The following is a 14,768-nucleotide window of genomic DNA, read 5'->3' as shown; positions in this document are numbered from 1 at the left end:
TTAGTGACACCTCTCTAGACCGATATCTATCCACTCTCCCCTGTGAAGGAAAACTGTCCCTTCATCTTGAAATTCACAACCTCCCACCTCCTCAGCTATCTCCTATCACCCAACATCTGAGCCATCACTCATCCTGTGAAACTTATCCCCAGGGTCCACTAGAAATCCTATAATTTTTCATCCAATTAAATCAGTAATACAGATATGTGCCATCTTTCAATGTTTCACTTCATTAAAACAGAAAAAAAGAATAGGGACCAACCAGAAATCAAGCCAAAAGATTTAGAACTTGAATAGGCTTTATAGGCTTTTTTGATTGCTCTATTATCTTGGTTTTGTCTGTAGTAAGTTCATCTCCTGATGATTGATTGTCTTGTCTGTCTAGCCTTAGTGGGTTTTTTTAGTGTTGGAATTTTAGTGTGCATGTTTACCTTGACAGAGGGTATCCCCCAGCCCCTGACCTCCTACACCACACAAACACACACACACACACACACACACACACACACAGACCCCTCCCCCTCCCCACCGCTGTCTGCCTTACTTCCTCTTGTTCCCAGTGGCCTTTGTCACCAGCTGAGAAGCTCTTGCCTGTGGTTGAACTGGAACCCCACGTTCCTGGGCAGTGTTTCCAGCCCCACTAGCTCTGTATTTCAGGTACTTTTACGCCCTGTTTTCCTTCCTGTGCGCGAGCCCTGGACGGCTTCTTCCTGCTCCTGCCCTGGGTGCAGTGGGCAGCAACACTCAACCTTGTTATTTTTGTTCTGTTCAGACCAATGATTAGCTTGTTTTTGAGGCTATCTCTGTTTTGTCACATGCTTTCTTTTCCTACTTTCCTTATTGTGGCTTGTGCTTGATGGTGTGGTAGAGGGAGGATGGACTCTCTGAATATGAATTTGCATCATAAATTTAGTGAGATTAGATTTAGTGCTTTCAAAAAGAAGTAAAGTTGATTCTCATTACTTGCAGATTCCATATTTGCAAGTTTGCTTATTACCTAAAATGTATTTTTAACCGCCAAATCAGTTCTCACAGTACTTTCATGGTCATTCATAGACATGCCCAGAGCAGTGAAAAGTTTGAATTGCCCAGTGCACACATGCACACATTCCCAGCTGAGCCTGAACAAAATGACACTCTGCCTAATGTCCCAACTCGTACTGTAAACAAATGTCCTTTTCGTGATCTGTTTAGTCCCATGTTTTTTGCATTTTTGTACTTTTTGTTGGTAATTTGCCATTTAAAATGCCCCCAATAATGGTGCTGAAGTGCTGTCTGGTGTCCTAAGCACAAGATGTGCCTTATGGAGAAAGCATGTGTGTTAGATAAGCTTCTTTCAGACACAAGTTATTGGTCTGTTGGTCGTGAGATCAATGTTAATGAATCAACAATACTTACTAAATAAGGTGTCTTTAAACAGAGCACAGTAAAACAAGGTTCTTTATTGATCGGTTGATTAGAATGCTGTGACCAGAGGCTCACAGGAACCTAACCCTATGTTTCCCCAGGAGCAGTGAGTCCGTATTCTCTCATTCAGTGTTTGAGGCAACATTCTAGAACAAAATTACCCCAAATAACGAGAATGGGCTATACCTATGTGAGAGAAAAATCAAAACCTTCCCCAAGCAGTTCCAAGAAGGAGCCCCAGGCAGCCTTCTCTCCCAGCCCTCACGGACGTTTGCTCCTCTCTGACTGTTCTCCTTTGCAGGGTACTTTCTGAATTTTCTGGAGCCGGTTAACAATATCACCATAGTCCAAGGCCAGACAGCGATTCTGCACTGCAAGGTGGCCGGAAACCCGCCGCCCAGCGTGCGGTGGCTGAAGAACGACGCCCCGGTTGTGCAGGAGCCCCGGCGCATCATCATCCGCAAGACGGAATACGGTTCTCGGCTGCGGATCCAGGACCTGGACACGACGGACACCGGCTACTACCAGTGCGTGGCCACCAATGGGGTGAAGACCATCACCGCCACTGGCGTCCTGTTCGTGCGGCTCGGTGAGTGGGGACAGTCCCCGGTGTGTTGCTTATCAGATAGGAATGTCCCCAGCCACCGAGCAGCAGATTAATTTGCGGTTTGAAACTGAACACACACAAGTCAGCAGAGAGGAAATCAATAAAACCCTTCCCTGAGGTCTTTCCCATTGTGCACGAGATCCTGGCTTAACCTGTTACCCATTTACTAGTAATAAAAGAAAATAGACGCAGATGGAGAGGTCTGTAAACCTGGAGTGCAGAACATAATCTCAGGCAGGCTATGTGTCAGGAGGTCACCCCACGGGGAGGCTGGCCACGCACACTTCAAGCCCAGGCAATCCAGACAGGCACCCACCCACCCACCCACAGAAACCCAGCCCGGCCCAGAGGATGGGCAGGGAGCAGAGCGTGAGGACAATTTTGTACTCTTGTGCTTGTCACAGGTGGCATGAAGCAATTAAATGGCAGGCAGGAATATGTCCCTTTCATCCCAGTTCTGTGGAGGTCCCTGCAATGCCCCAGCCATTCTGTCACCAGTAAGACAGATCTTGTGAAACAAGTTTAGATGAGAAGAGAGAAAAGACAGCAAAAACTCCCAAAATATCTCCTGACATTTCTGCATCAACACAGAGCACCCCTTCCATCCTTGGTGGTTTCCCCCATCCTTGGCGTATAATATTGGGCAGGGGCAGAGCTGGAGGCCGAAGACAGCTCACCACAAATGAGCACCCTGAGCTGCGGTTGCCTTTACCACGGGCTGGATTGGAAAAAAAAATTATTCCAAATCATGAAGTATTAATAACTTGTCTTTTTTCTTTTCCTTTAGGTCCAACACACAGCCCAAATCATAACTTTCAGTAAGTATTTGCTTTCCTCAAACCATTTTCTCATTCTTTGTGGGCTTCCGTTATATAAGAACCCCGGCTTTAAATCGGGCAAACACATGTTTCTGCTGAATTTGCTAGAAGTTGGCTGGACTTCACACAAGGATGGCAATGTGCTTGCTTTTGGATGGAAAACTGTTATATTTTCCATGTTGAGTGTTAGGGAAAAAGTCATAAAAGCAGGCATAGTTAGTTGTTATCAGAGATCGTGACCTTGCAGGGCAACTGGAGGCAGTATAAGTGTACAGACCAGGTTGCCGGGGCTGCCAGGACCCTGGTGTCCTGGACACATTTAAAACAGAGAGGCAGTTACCCTGAAGTCCCAGCGCCACCTTAACTGCATCGCCAGCTGCAGTCTACAAAATGTGTGCTCGTCAAGCCTCGGGGAACCTCCACCATAGGCGGGGTCTCAGACGCACTTCAGAGCTGAGGAGACTGAGGCTCAGAGCCTGGCTCAGGGGTCTTCACCCACCTGCGGGCAGGTTCTGGCTGTGAACTCAGGCCTCTTGTTTCCCGGTGTAGCATCTTTTCTCCTCCGGACCTCACACATCCATGAGAATCACTCTTTTCAGCGCCTGTGTTCGAGGTTAGCCATGGCTGTTGGATTCCTCATTTACTCTTCAGGCATATCAGAAAGCCTTTGCTTCACGTCTGAAAGTTCTGAGCAGTGGTGCAGACGCTGTGCTGGTCAGCCAAGCAGTGTTTGCTTCTCTGTGTCCCCCTGCTGCCTCGTAAACCCTGGCCATTGGGGTGCGGTGGGTGGGCAGGGGCCCCTCTTAGCTTACATCAGGTGCCACTTGCAGAAGGCAGATTTTTGAGAACTTTCTGTGCTGAGCCATAGTGTCCAAGCATTTCTCCTTAATAATCATTCATGCATAGAGTGAGAAAAGAAGAAATTGTATCCAGGGCACACCTGTGAGGCTTTCGAAAAGGTATAAGTTATTCAAAAGTTGAATTCTTATTTTCGTTTATATCTTATGTTGTCTATTTATGTATAATTTAAGTAAATATTATATAATATAAACATATATAATATATTGCAAAATATATAAATAAATAATTTACGTATAATTATAATTTATTAAATATATAAATATCAAATAGACTTATATTTAATTTTATATACAATTAAAATTTTTTTCTGTTTTTTAAAAATTTACTTTATCGAAGTATAATTGATTTACAATGTTGTGTTAGCTTACATTTTACTGTGCTAGCCTATCTTTCCATCCGTTTCCATTCATCAGTTGTCTTATTTCTTTTATTCATTTCACAATAATTTGCAGATATTTGTACACTTATCCTGAAATATTTTGGATATCATTATGGATTATGATATCATTTAGAAATATTATGGAAATCATTAACAAGAGTTCAACATCTGTGTACTTACTTACTATTCTTGTTTCTTCTTTTTGAGTTAAAACTTACATACAGGGCTTCCCTGGTGGCACAGTGGTTGAGAGTCCGCCTGCCGATGCAGGGGACATGGGTTCGTGCCCCGGTCCGGGAAGATCCCACATGCCGCAGAGCAGCTGGGCCCGTGAGCCATGGCCGCTGGGCCTGCGCGTCCGGAGCCTGTGCTCTGCAACGGGAGAGGCCACAACAGTGAGAGGCCCGCGTACTGCAAAAAAAAACTTATACAATGAAATGCACAGATCTTAAGTATTCTATTAATAAGGTCCAAACAATGCAAAAACCTCTGCAATCTAAACCGTTATCCAGGCACAGAACATTCCTATCACTCTAGAAAGTTCCATCATGCAACTTCCTGGTCACTACCCCTCCTCCCCAGGCAACAATTGTTCTGATTTTTTTCTACCATGAGCTAGCTTTACGTGTTTTAGCACTTCATAGAAATGAAGTCCTACAGTACATAGCCACCTGAGCCTGGTTTCCTTCACTTGACGTGGTTCTCTCGAGAGTCATCCATGCTGTACATGTTTCACTAGGCTACTGCTATTTATTGCCGAATAGTGTGCCCTTGTGTGACTGTATCAGTTAGTTTTTCCTTGATAGACACCTGAGCAGGTTGCATCTTTTGACATTGATGAATAAGCTGCTATGGATAGTCTCGTACAAGTTTTTTGTGGACATGTATTTTCATTTCTGCTAGGTAAATACCTAGGATCAAAGTTCTGACTTATAGGGTATGTGTGTGCTGAGTTTTGTAAGAAATACCAGACCTTTTCCTGAGGTGATTGTACCATTCTGTACTCCCACCAGCAGGTAGGAAAGTTATGGTCACTGCATTGTTTGCCAGCATTTGATCTGGTTGGTCTTTCTAAGTTGAGCCATTCTGATGTGTATGTAGTGGTTCAAGTGATCTATATGTCATTCTGACTTCTTAAAAAAGTAGTTTTTATTAGTCATTTTAAATTTTCATACAAAAGCATTTAAGACAGTAAAGTTTCCTCTGAACACCATTTTGGCTACATCTTTTTCCCCTCCAGGCAACATAAGCTTTTGTTTTTTGTTATTTTCTGATTTTTGTTGTATTATTATCAGTGAATTTGGGATGTATTTTACAGTTGGTAGTTGGTTGAGATTTTCTTTGTGGCCAATTTGATATGGTAAATTTTTGTGAATATTTCCTGTTGTTTCAAAAAATAAATGTGCTCTGATGGTAGCCAGTACACAATATTTCGATTCATGTATTAAATCACATATGTTAAGTGTGTTATTAAAAGTGTCTATATTTTTTGTTCACATTGGTTACAGATATCTGAAAATATATGAAAGTTGTCTATACTCATTTCGGATTTGCCAATTTCTATCAGTTTTCTATTTTTTTTAATTTTGAGTTTATGTTCTTAAGTACCTCCAGGTTTGAGACTATATAGCTTTTGTTTTGTCTTGTTTTTAAGTCTCTTTTGAGGCTTTTTGCCTTGAATTCGATTTTGCCTAGCAATAATATTGCTCCACCTACTTTCTTTTTATTTGCACTTGCTAGAAAGCTGTTTTACTATTCCTGTCCCACTTTTTGCCCTCAACCTTTTTGTGTTCTGTTTTACGTAGGTCTCTTGTAAATAGCATATAAGTGCAGTTTTTTTAGGGGTGGGTGAGGAGGGGCGTTTGCCAGTCTGGAAGTCCAGGTTAATACATGTAGGTTAAGTTCATTTTAACAAATATACAATACTCCATTCTGTGAGTCAGTCTCACTTTAATTGTCCATGTGTTTACTCAGTGAAGGTTAGTTGTTTTCACTGATGCAGACCATCTTATGTAAACATCTTTCCATGTCTACTTGTCCCAGTGGGCGAGAGTCCTCCAGCAATAGAAGTCTGGGAATGGAATTGCAGGTATTCACTTCCCACCTCTACCATGTATGGTCAGATTGCCTTCCAAAGTGATAAAGGACTTCATAGTCCCACCAGCAAAGCATGAGTTCTTATTTCCCCATGTTTTCCAGCACGTGGTATTATCAGAACTCAAAATTTTGCCAATATCTTGGGTGTCAATTGTAAGTTATAGTAATTTTACATTAGATTTCACCAGTACACAGTGAAGTTGAACATATTTGTATTGGTTTAATAACCATTGGATTGCCAGTTCAAGTACAGTCCATTCTTATTTATAGACTCAATACTTGCAAATTTTCTTACTCAGTACAATTTCTTTGTAACCCCCAAATCAGTACTCAGGATGTTTCCATGGTCACTCATGGATATGCACGGAGCAGTGAAAAATTTGAGTTGCCCAGTGCATGCGTTCCCAGCTGAGGTCTGCCATCTTGTTTCACCTCTCCGGCTGTACACATGTCCTTTTCTGGGTCTGTTTATACTTTGTGCTTTTCGTTGGTGATTTTGCTGTTTAGAATGGCCCCAAGCACAGTGCTGAAGTGCAGTCTTACGTTCCTAAGCACCAGAAGGCTGTGATGTGCCTTGTGGAGGAAATACGTTAGATAAGCTTCATTCAAGCATGGGTTACAGTGCTGTTGGCCCCAAGCTTAGTATTAATGAATCACCAACCACATTAAATAACACATCTTTAAACAGAAACACACATAAAACAAGGTTATGTATTGATTGGTTGACGAAAATGTTATGACCACAGACTTGCAGAAAAGTATCTCTTTATTTGCCTTAGGAACAATGGCTCAGTATTTGCTAATTCAGTGTTTGTGTCAACTTTATAGAAAATGACTGTCACAGATAACCAGAGTCGACTGTATTTTGTCCATTTTTCATTAGGATGTTTGTCTTTTTCATATTGATTTGCAAGAGTTTTTTTTTTTTGCAGGAGTTTTAAAATATATTCTAGATATAATTTTTACACAGTTTCTACTCCATCTAGAATTGATTTTTATGCTGGTAGCAGCTAGGGTTCTACTGTAATACTTTCCTATCTCAATGGCCTAGTGCCTTGGCATCATCTAATGAATAGCCCCATCTGTAATCATTAAATTTAATGTCACTTCTGTCATCTGTGAAATTTCTATACATGCGGATCTGCTTCTAGGCTCCCTATTCTGTTCTAGTAACTTTTGTGCCTGGAAAAATACCACAATATTCTAACACTATATCTTTGTAATATATCTTGCTATATGTAGAGAAATATTTTCGCTTATTGCTATGGATTAAATTGTGCCCCCCACCAAATTCAGATATTGAAGCTTTAACCCCCCTTCATGGGACTGTATTGAAGATAGGGCCTTTAAGTATGTAATTAAGGTTAAATGAGGTCTTAAGGGTGGGTCCCTGATCTGATAGGGCTGGTGTCCTTATAAGAAGAGGAAGATACATCAGAGATTGCTGTCTCTCCTTTCTGCCATGTGGGGACACAGCGAGAAGGTGGCCGTCTGAAAGCTGGGAACTAAATAGGGTTGCACTTTGATATTGAACTTAACCTCCAGTACTGTGAGAAGTCAATGTCTGTTGTTTAAGCCCTCCAGTCTGTGGTATGGTATTTGTTATGGCAGCCTGAGCTGGCTAATACAGCTACCTTATTACTATACCATTTTTCTAAATTATCTTGACTGTTATCTTTTATTCTTCCATATGAATTTTATCAGTTTGTATTTTTATTGGAATTACACAGAAGTTTGATTTTTACAGTTACTTTTTCAGATACAAAGGTGATTGTGTAGTTTTTCTCCTTTCAACGTATTAATATTACGGTATGTAATAGAGTTCCTATTACTAGGTAGCTTCACAGTTCTAGACTGAAATACACTTTGTCAGGGTGACGTATTCTTTTAATATTGTGCTGAATTGATCTGCTAACTTTGTGTTGGCAGATGACCTGCTTTGTTCAGATACTTCGTAGCCTAAGGCACCTGCCCATTGACGGTTGTCTTTTTTGTGACCATGATTTTTTTCTGCCCATTGACTGTAATTATGTTTCAGCAGACTCACCTTCAACTCCTTTATGATATCTCTGGAAGTTGACCAGAACAAAGACAAAAAGAAGGAATATCAGTGGGTTTAAAATAGAATTACCCACCAGTTCTCCGTTTTCGTCTCTGGAATATCACTAGCTTATCCAATTTTCCTGAGAAAATGCACAGCAGTTAAAGCTCTTTCATTGCTGGTCTGGTGGTATATCCTGTACCTGCAAATGGAGAGTTGCAACAGTGAATAATCATACAGCCCTGGTTGATCCCTGTGTACAGCATGTCAGCATGGGGACACGCCGAGGTTGGTTCTGAACCGTGAACAGGGATGGTTGTGATGACTCATCCCCTCCAGGCTCTTTGCTCTCTTCCTCTGGCCGCCGCCCTCACACATCCACACACAGGGTCACCAGCAGTGTTGGTGGGTATCAGTTTGTATTGAAGGAGGTGGGGGGTAGGGTGGAAATCCTCAGAGGTTAAGGGATTTATTACCATTAAAACATTGTTTTTCCTTCCATCCATTTGAAGGCGGGGTGAGGAGGGTGTGTGTATGGAGAACAAAAGCTTCAAGGACAGGCTGTCTCTCTGCAGGCATAGGTTCAAAGACAGGGTGATTATAGCTTACTCAGGTAGCAGTTTTGGTAATGCGAGGGGATTAATGTGAGGCTGTGTGTCTCACATTTCATGTATGGGTATCATTTCTAGCTACTCTTTTAAAAAGTGGTTTATTTTCACGATGATAGACACATACGTACACTGGTGGGGTAGCCTCGTGGTACCAGAGTTGGGTGAAGGCGTCGGGGTGCTCCCTGAAGCGTGAGCATCAGGGCTTCCATGTTTCCTGTGTTGGTTGTCCTAGGCTATCCTGATGGCTCACAAGTAAATGCACACATAATGTGCTTCAACGAACATCTGCTTAAAGGAAAATGTGTTGTTTTTTGGGCAGGTAAAAGTTACGTTAATTATTGGCTGCTGGGAAATCACTTTCCTTGAGGCCATGTCTGAGCCCTTCTTGCTTCACGACTTGAAGGTAATTCCAAGGTTTCAGCCCTTCTCCACCCATAAGCTCATGACCCTGACATCTCCACTTCCAAGTCTGACTTATCTCCCCATCTCCAGGCCCCCCAGTTCAGCCCCATGGTGGGCGTCTCCAGGCGGATGACTCACAGGCATCTCACAATTTGCATGTCTAAATGGAACTCAGCCATCTTCTACCTCAAACTCCTTCCATTGCTCTTTGGGAAATTGTCATAAGCCTAGTTCAAACTTTATCCTAATTATAGGAAAATAGCACTATTAAAAAAAACCCTGAAACTGCCAACTGACTAGCCAGTAATTAAAAGTGACTTCAGGAGAAACCAAGCTGCCTTACTGACAAGTTGGTAAAAGTAAATTAACTTAGACAAAAGGCTAACATTTAGCATTTGATGTTAAATTCATTAAACCACCAACCTAATGAAATTGAGTTGGAAGGGGGAGAGAAGCCAACCTAATTTTTTCTCCATGACTTCTTGTTGTGATAGGTTCTTTTTTCTGGAAAAGTAACTCCCCTTAAATCCCATAGTGCAGAACTTGAATAAAAGATAGAAACTTAATTCATTTTAAGATTATATGATACAGGCGATAAGTGGCTAAACACAGTCATGGTTAAAGTAATTAGAGACTACACACACATTCTTTTAAATTCAGATCATATAGTGACACAAATGAAAATGTTTGTGCTTTAGCAGTAATAATACTAGCACTTGATGGTAGCAGCACATTCAATGCTCCCACTAAGTCTTTTTGTTTTCAGTTGAACTCATGTATCAGCTATGATGCCCTATTATACATGAATGAGAGCTTTTTATACACCAACCTCCAAATTCACCCGAAGTCACCAATCTTCCAAGGTTGATGTGAGAGGGACCAGCCCCCTGAACATGACAGAAGAGAAAAATGTTTACTTGCCAATGAACTATTAGTGTTGGAGACACTGTTTCTCTGCCTCTGGCCGTCTCATGTGATCCTAGCCTTAGAGATGGCCGTTGCAAAAGCCAGTGTTTCTAAAAGGTTTTGCTGACTTGGGTTTTTATGACATGAATGTTAGTGTTGGCTTTATGAATGAATTTGCTCCGTTCACATTTTTGCCCATCAAATATGACATCAGTCTAATTGCATGCAGGAGTATTTCATCTCAAAAGTAGAGAGGAATAAAGTATGATGTCTGATTTTCAAGGAAATCATTCATTCATTTATTCATTTATTTAACAAATTTATACCGAGGGCCAGCTATGTGCCAGGCCCTGTTCAAGTTATTGGGGGTCCAACAATGAATGAAACAGACAAAAACTAAAAACTCCTGCCTTGTGCCGCTTACCTTTTCCTGGGAGACTCTTATTTCTGGCTTCTACAAAATATAATATCTGAAAAATACTTTATGTGGTTTATTCCTTTTTGTTGATGACAATTATTCTGTTGTATGAAGATACTACAATGTATTATCTGTTGATGGACATTTGGACTTCCAATTTGGAGCAATTATAAATAGACTGCTATGAATATTTAATTTGGGGGAACATGTTTTCATTTTTCTAGAATAAATCCTAGGTGTAAGATTGCTCAGTCAGATGGTATGTGTATATATAAACTGTATAAGAAATTGCCAGATTCTTCCCCAAAGTGATCTTTCCATTTTATACTGCCACCAGCAAAGTATGAGAGTTCCAGTTGCTCCACATCCATACCAACATTTGATATTCTCATTCATTTAATTGTAGCCATTCTAATGTCTTGCATCGTGATGATTCATGGTGTTTTAATTACATTTCTTCAGTCACTAAAAATGGAGCCATCTTCTAAGGACGCACTTTTGTGAAGTATCTGTTAGGTCTTTTGTCCAATTTTTACTGTGTTGTTTGTCTTCCTATTGAGTTATGGGAGTTCTTTATATTTTCTGTATACAGTTTCTTTGTCAGATATTATAAGGTGTTTTCTGCCAGCTTGTGGTTTGCCTTTTTAATTTTCTTAATGCTGTCTTTTGCTGATCAGGAAATTTTAATTTTGGTAAATCTAATTTATCATTTTTTCTTTTATGTATCATGTCTAAGAAATCTTTGCTTTCGCCTACCTCAGTACTGTAAAGGTATTCTCCTGTGATTCCTTCTATAAGCATTTTAATTTTAGCTTCTATGTTTAGGTCTATGATCCATCTTCAAAACAATTTTTGTGTATGGTGTGAGTTAATGCGTTTAAGTTCATCTTTTTCCATACAAATATTGTTCCAGTTGTTCCAGCATCATTTTTGAAAAGACTGTTCTGTCTCCCTTGAATGCGTTAGTGCCTTTATTGAAAATCACTTGACTACATGTGAAGATATATTTTGGAATCCTGTTATGTTCTATTGATCTATCCTTACACTCCAATACCACATTGTCTTAATAACTGCAATATTACAGTAAGTCTTAAAATCAAGGGGGTAAACTTTCCATCATTCTTCTTCTCTTTCATGATTGTTTTGGCTACTCTAGTACCTTTACATTTCCATTTAAATTCTAGATTGTTTGTCAGTTTCTACCACAGTGCCTACTGGGCTGTTTTTAACTTTTGATTTTGAAATAACTTTAGACTTATAAAAAAGTCACAGGAATAGTAATAAGTAATCCCATATGTCTTTACCCAGGTTTACCAGTTTTTTGTCATTCTGCCATATTTAACTTATCATTCCCTCTATGCCTGTTTGCAACTATTATTGTTTTCTGAACCATATGAGAGTAGGTTGCATTCATTACACCCCTTTGCCCTTTAACACTTCAGTGTATATTCCCTAAGACCAACAGTGTTTCCTTACAGAACGACAGCTTCAACTTCAGGATGTATGTCTTTGAATTGCCATTCATACTCCAATTTCTTTCATTGTCCCAGTAATGCTTTTTAGATCTCCCCGCCCCTGGGTACAGCTCCTTACCATGTTGCTTTAGTCCCCTTTACTCTGCAACAGTTCCTGGACCTTTCACGACACTGAGATGTTTGATAAGTGCAAGTTATTGTGTAGAATATCTCTAAATTTGAGTTTGGCTGATGTTCACTCATGATTAGAATCTGGTTATGCATTTTTGACTGAAATAATGTAAGTGATATTTCCTTCTCAGGGTATCACATCTGGAGGTACATGATGTCAGTTTGCCCCTTATTGGTGACGTTAATTTTTCTCACTTGGTTAAGATCTGTTTTCTCATTATACAGTTATTTTTCTTTTTGTAGTAAAAGGTAATTTGAGGGGAAATCCTGCTAGGATTTTGATGGGGTGATATTGCACTTTGGGAACATTGACTTCTTTAAACTATTGAGTGTTCCAATCTATGAACATGGTATGTATTTCTATTTATTTGGGTTTTCTTTCCTTTCTCTCTGCAGTGTTTCAAAGTTTTAAGTGTGGAAGTCTTGTACATATTAGGTTTATTTCTAAGTATTTTAACCATTTTAAGTGTATAATTCAGAGATATTAAGCACAATCACATTGTTGTGCAATCATCACCACATCCCTCTCCAGAACACTTTCATCTTCCCAAACTGAAACTCTGTATCCATTAAACAATAACGCCCCATTCTTTCTGCCCCCAGCCCTTGACGCCCACCATTCTACTTTCTATGAATTTGACTACTCCTCTGTGTATTTTTAATATTATTGTAAATGATATTTTTTTAAAAATTTCATTTGCTAATTGGTGCTCAAATATAAAAATATAATTGATTATATTGTCCTTATCTTGTGGCTTTACTAAATCCGTATTAATTTTTGTAATTTTTTAATATATTCATTAGAATTTTCTATGTAAATTATGATATCTATGAGTGAAGACAGTTTTATTTCTTCCTTTCTAATCTGTAAGCCATTTATCTATCTACCATCCCCTATCTATCTATCTATCTCCTTATTGTAATGGTTAGGACTTCCGTGGCGATGTTGGGTAGAAGAGGTAAGAGCAGATATCTTTGTCTTGTTTCTATATCTAAGAGGAAAATGTTCCTTATTTCACCATTAAGTAAGAAATTCATTGTAGGTTTCTCATAGATGCCCTTTTTATTAGATTGACAGTTATTTTCTTTGTTGAAAGTTTTGATAATGAATGAGTGTTGGTTTTGTCAATTGCTTTTTTAAAAAAATATTAACTGAGATTATTACATGGTTTCTCTCTTTAGCTCTGTATTTTCAGTGATTGGTTTTTAAATGCTGAAGTAACTTTGTACTCCTGGGTTGACCCAGTTTGGTCCATTACTCATTTCTATATTGTCTTTTTATTTTGCTGGGTCCAATTTGCTGTTGTTTAGTGGAGCATGTTACCATTTTGATCAGGGGGCATATTGGCTTATAATGTCCATGGAACAGACTTGTCAGCTTTTTATATCAAGTTTATGTTTGCCTCATAAAATGAACTAGAAAGTGTCTCTTACTCCTTTATTTTCTAAAAGAGTTTGTGTAAAATTGCTGATGTTTCTTCCTTAAATATTAGACAGAATTCACCAGTTTCTATTATTTGGGGCTGGAGTTTTAATCATGGGAAGGTTTTTGACTACAACTCCAAGTTCTTGAAGAGATTTAGGGCTATTCTGAGGTTTTATTCCTATTTATACTAATTTTGGTATATTGTCATTTGTCATTTTTTCTAAGTTGTTGGTTATATATATCTGTGTTCATTTATTATCTTTAACATCTCTAGAGTCTTTGGTGAGTCCCCTTGTGCATTCCTGATATTGGTAATGTGTGTTTTCTCTTTTATTAATCATTTTTTCTAGGTGTTACCAATTTGGTTAATCTTTTGAAGAATCAACTTTTGGCTTTATTGATTTTTTTATTGTTTGTTTTCTATTTTATTGATTTCTGCTCTCATCATTAATATTTTTTTTCTAATTACTGCAGGTTTAACTTGACACTCTTTTTCCAGCTTTTTAAGGTGTAAAATCTCATCTAATTTAAGCATTTAAAGCTACAAAGGTGTCTCTTAATTACTCTTTTAGCTTCATCCCACGATTTGGGGTATCCTGTTTTCATTTCTCATATGTTATATATTCTCATTCCATTTAAAATGCCATTTAATTTTTCTTGCATTTTCTTTTTTGAGCCCAAAGGTTATTTAGAAGTATGCTATTTAATTTCCAAATAGTTTGAGAGTTTCTAAATATATTTTTGTTATTGATTTCTAATTTAATTTTGTGTGATCAGAAATTTATGGTTTCAATTTTTTAACATATTGTGAGTTATTTTATGGAGAGCATATCGTCTGTCTGGGTGAACGTGCCATGTACACTGACACGTGTATGCTGTCTTGTTGAGTATATTGTTCTAGATGTCCATTGGGTCAAGGGGGTGGTTAATATTTCTGTTGTTTCTTCGCTTATTTTTTTTGTTTAGTTCAGTTAATTGCTGAGAGTCAGGTATTAAAATTTCCAACTATAATTATGGATTTTTCTGTTTTGTCCTCTAGTTCTATCAATTCTTGTTTATATATTTTGAAGCTCTGATATTAGGTGCATTCATGTTATGTCTTTTTGCTTAATAGACCCTTTTATCTGAAAGAAGTTTTTGCTGAGTATG

General features: G+C 39.0%; 1 protein-coding gene across 2 annotated transcripts in view; it reads left to right on the top strand.

The window, feature by feature from the left end:
- ROR2 (receptor tyrosine kinase like orphan receptor 2) overlaps positions 1-14,768 on the top strand; it is a 213,508-nt gene that overhangs the window by 181,587 nt on the left and 17,153 nt on the right. For both annotated transcript variants that reach the window (XR_004034352.2, XM_030832540.2), the window contains exons 3-4: positions 1,709-1,996; positions 2,802-2,832. Coding sequence is in view for 1 of the 2 variants with exons in the window: in XM_030832540.2 (XP_030688400.1) it covers positions 1,709-1,996; positions 2,802-2,832 (319 nt within the window). In the remaining variant the exon portion in view is untranslated. The remainder of the gene's footprint in view (positions 1-1,708; positions 1,997-2,801; positions 2,833-14,768) is intronic.

The sequence above is a fragment of the Globicephala melas genome, chromosome 6 (assembly GCF_963455315.2).
Source record: "Globicephala melas chromosome 6, mGloMel1.2, whole genome shotgun sequence".
In the NCBI taxonomy this organism is placed as follows: Eukaryota; Metazoa; Chordata; class Mammalia; order Artiodactyla; family Delphinidae; genus Globicephala; species Globicephala melas.
Note: the sequence above shows the minus strand (reverse complement) of the source record. Positions and strands in the feature narration are given on the sequence as shown.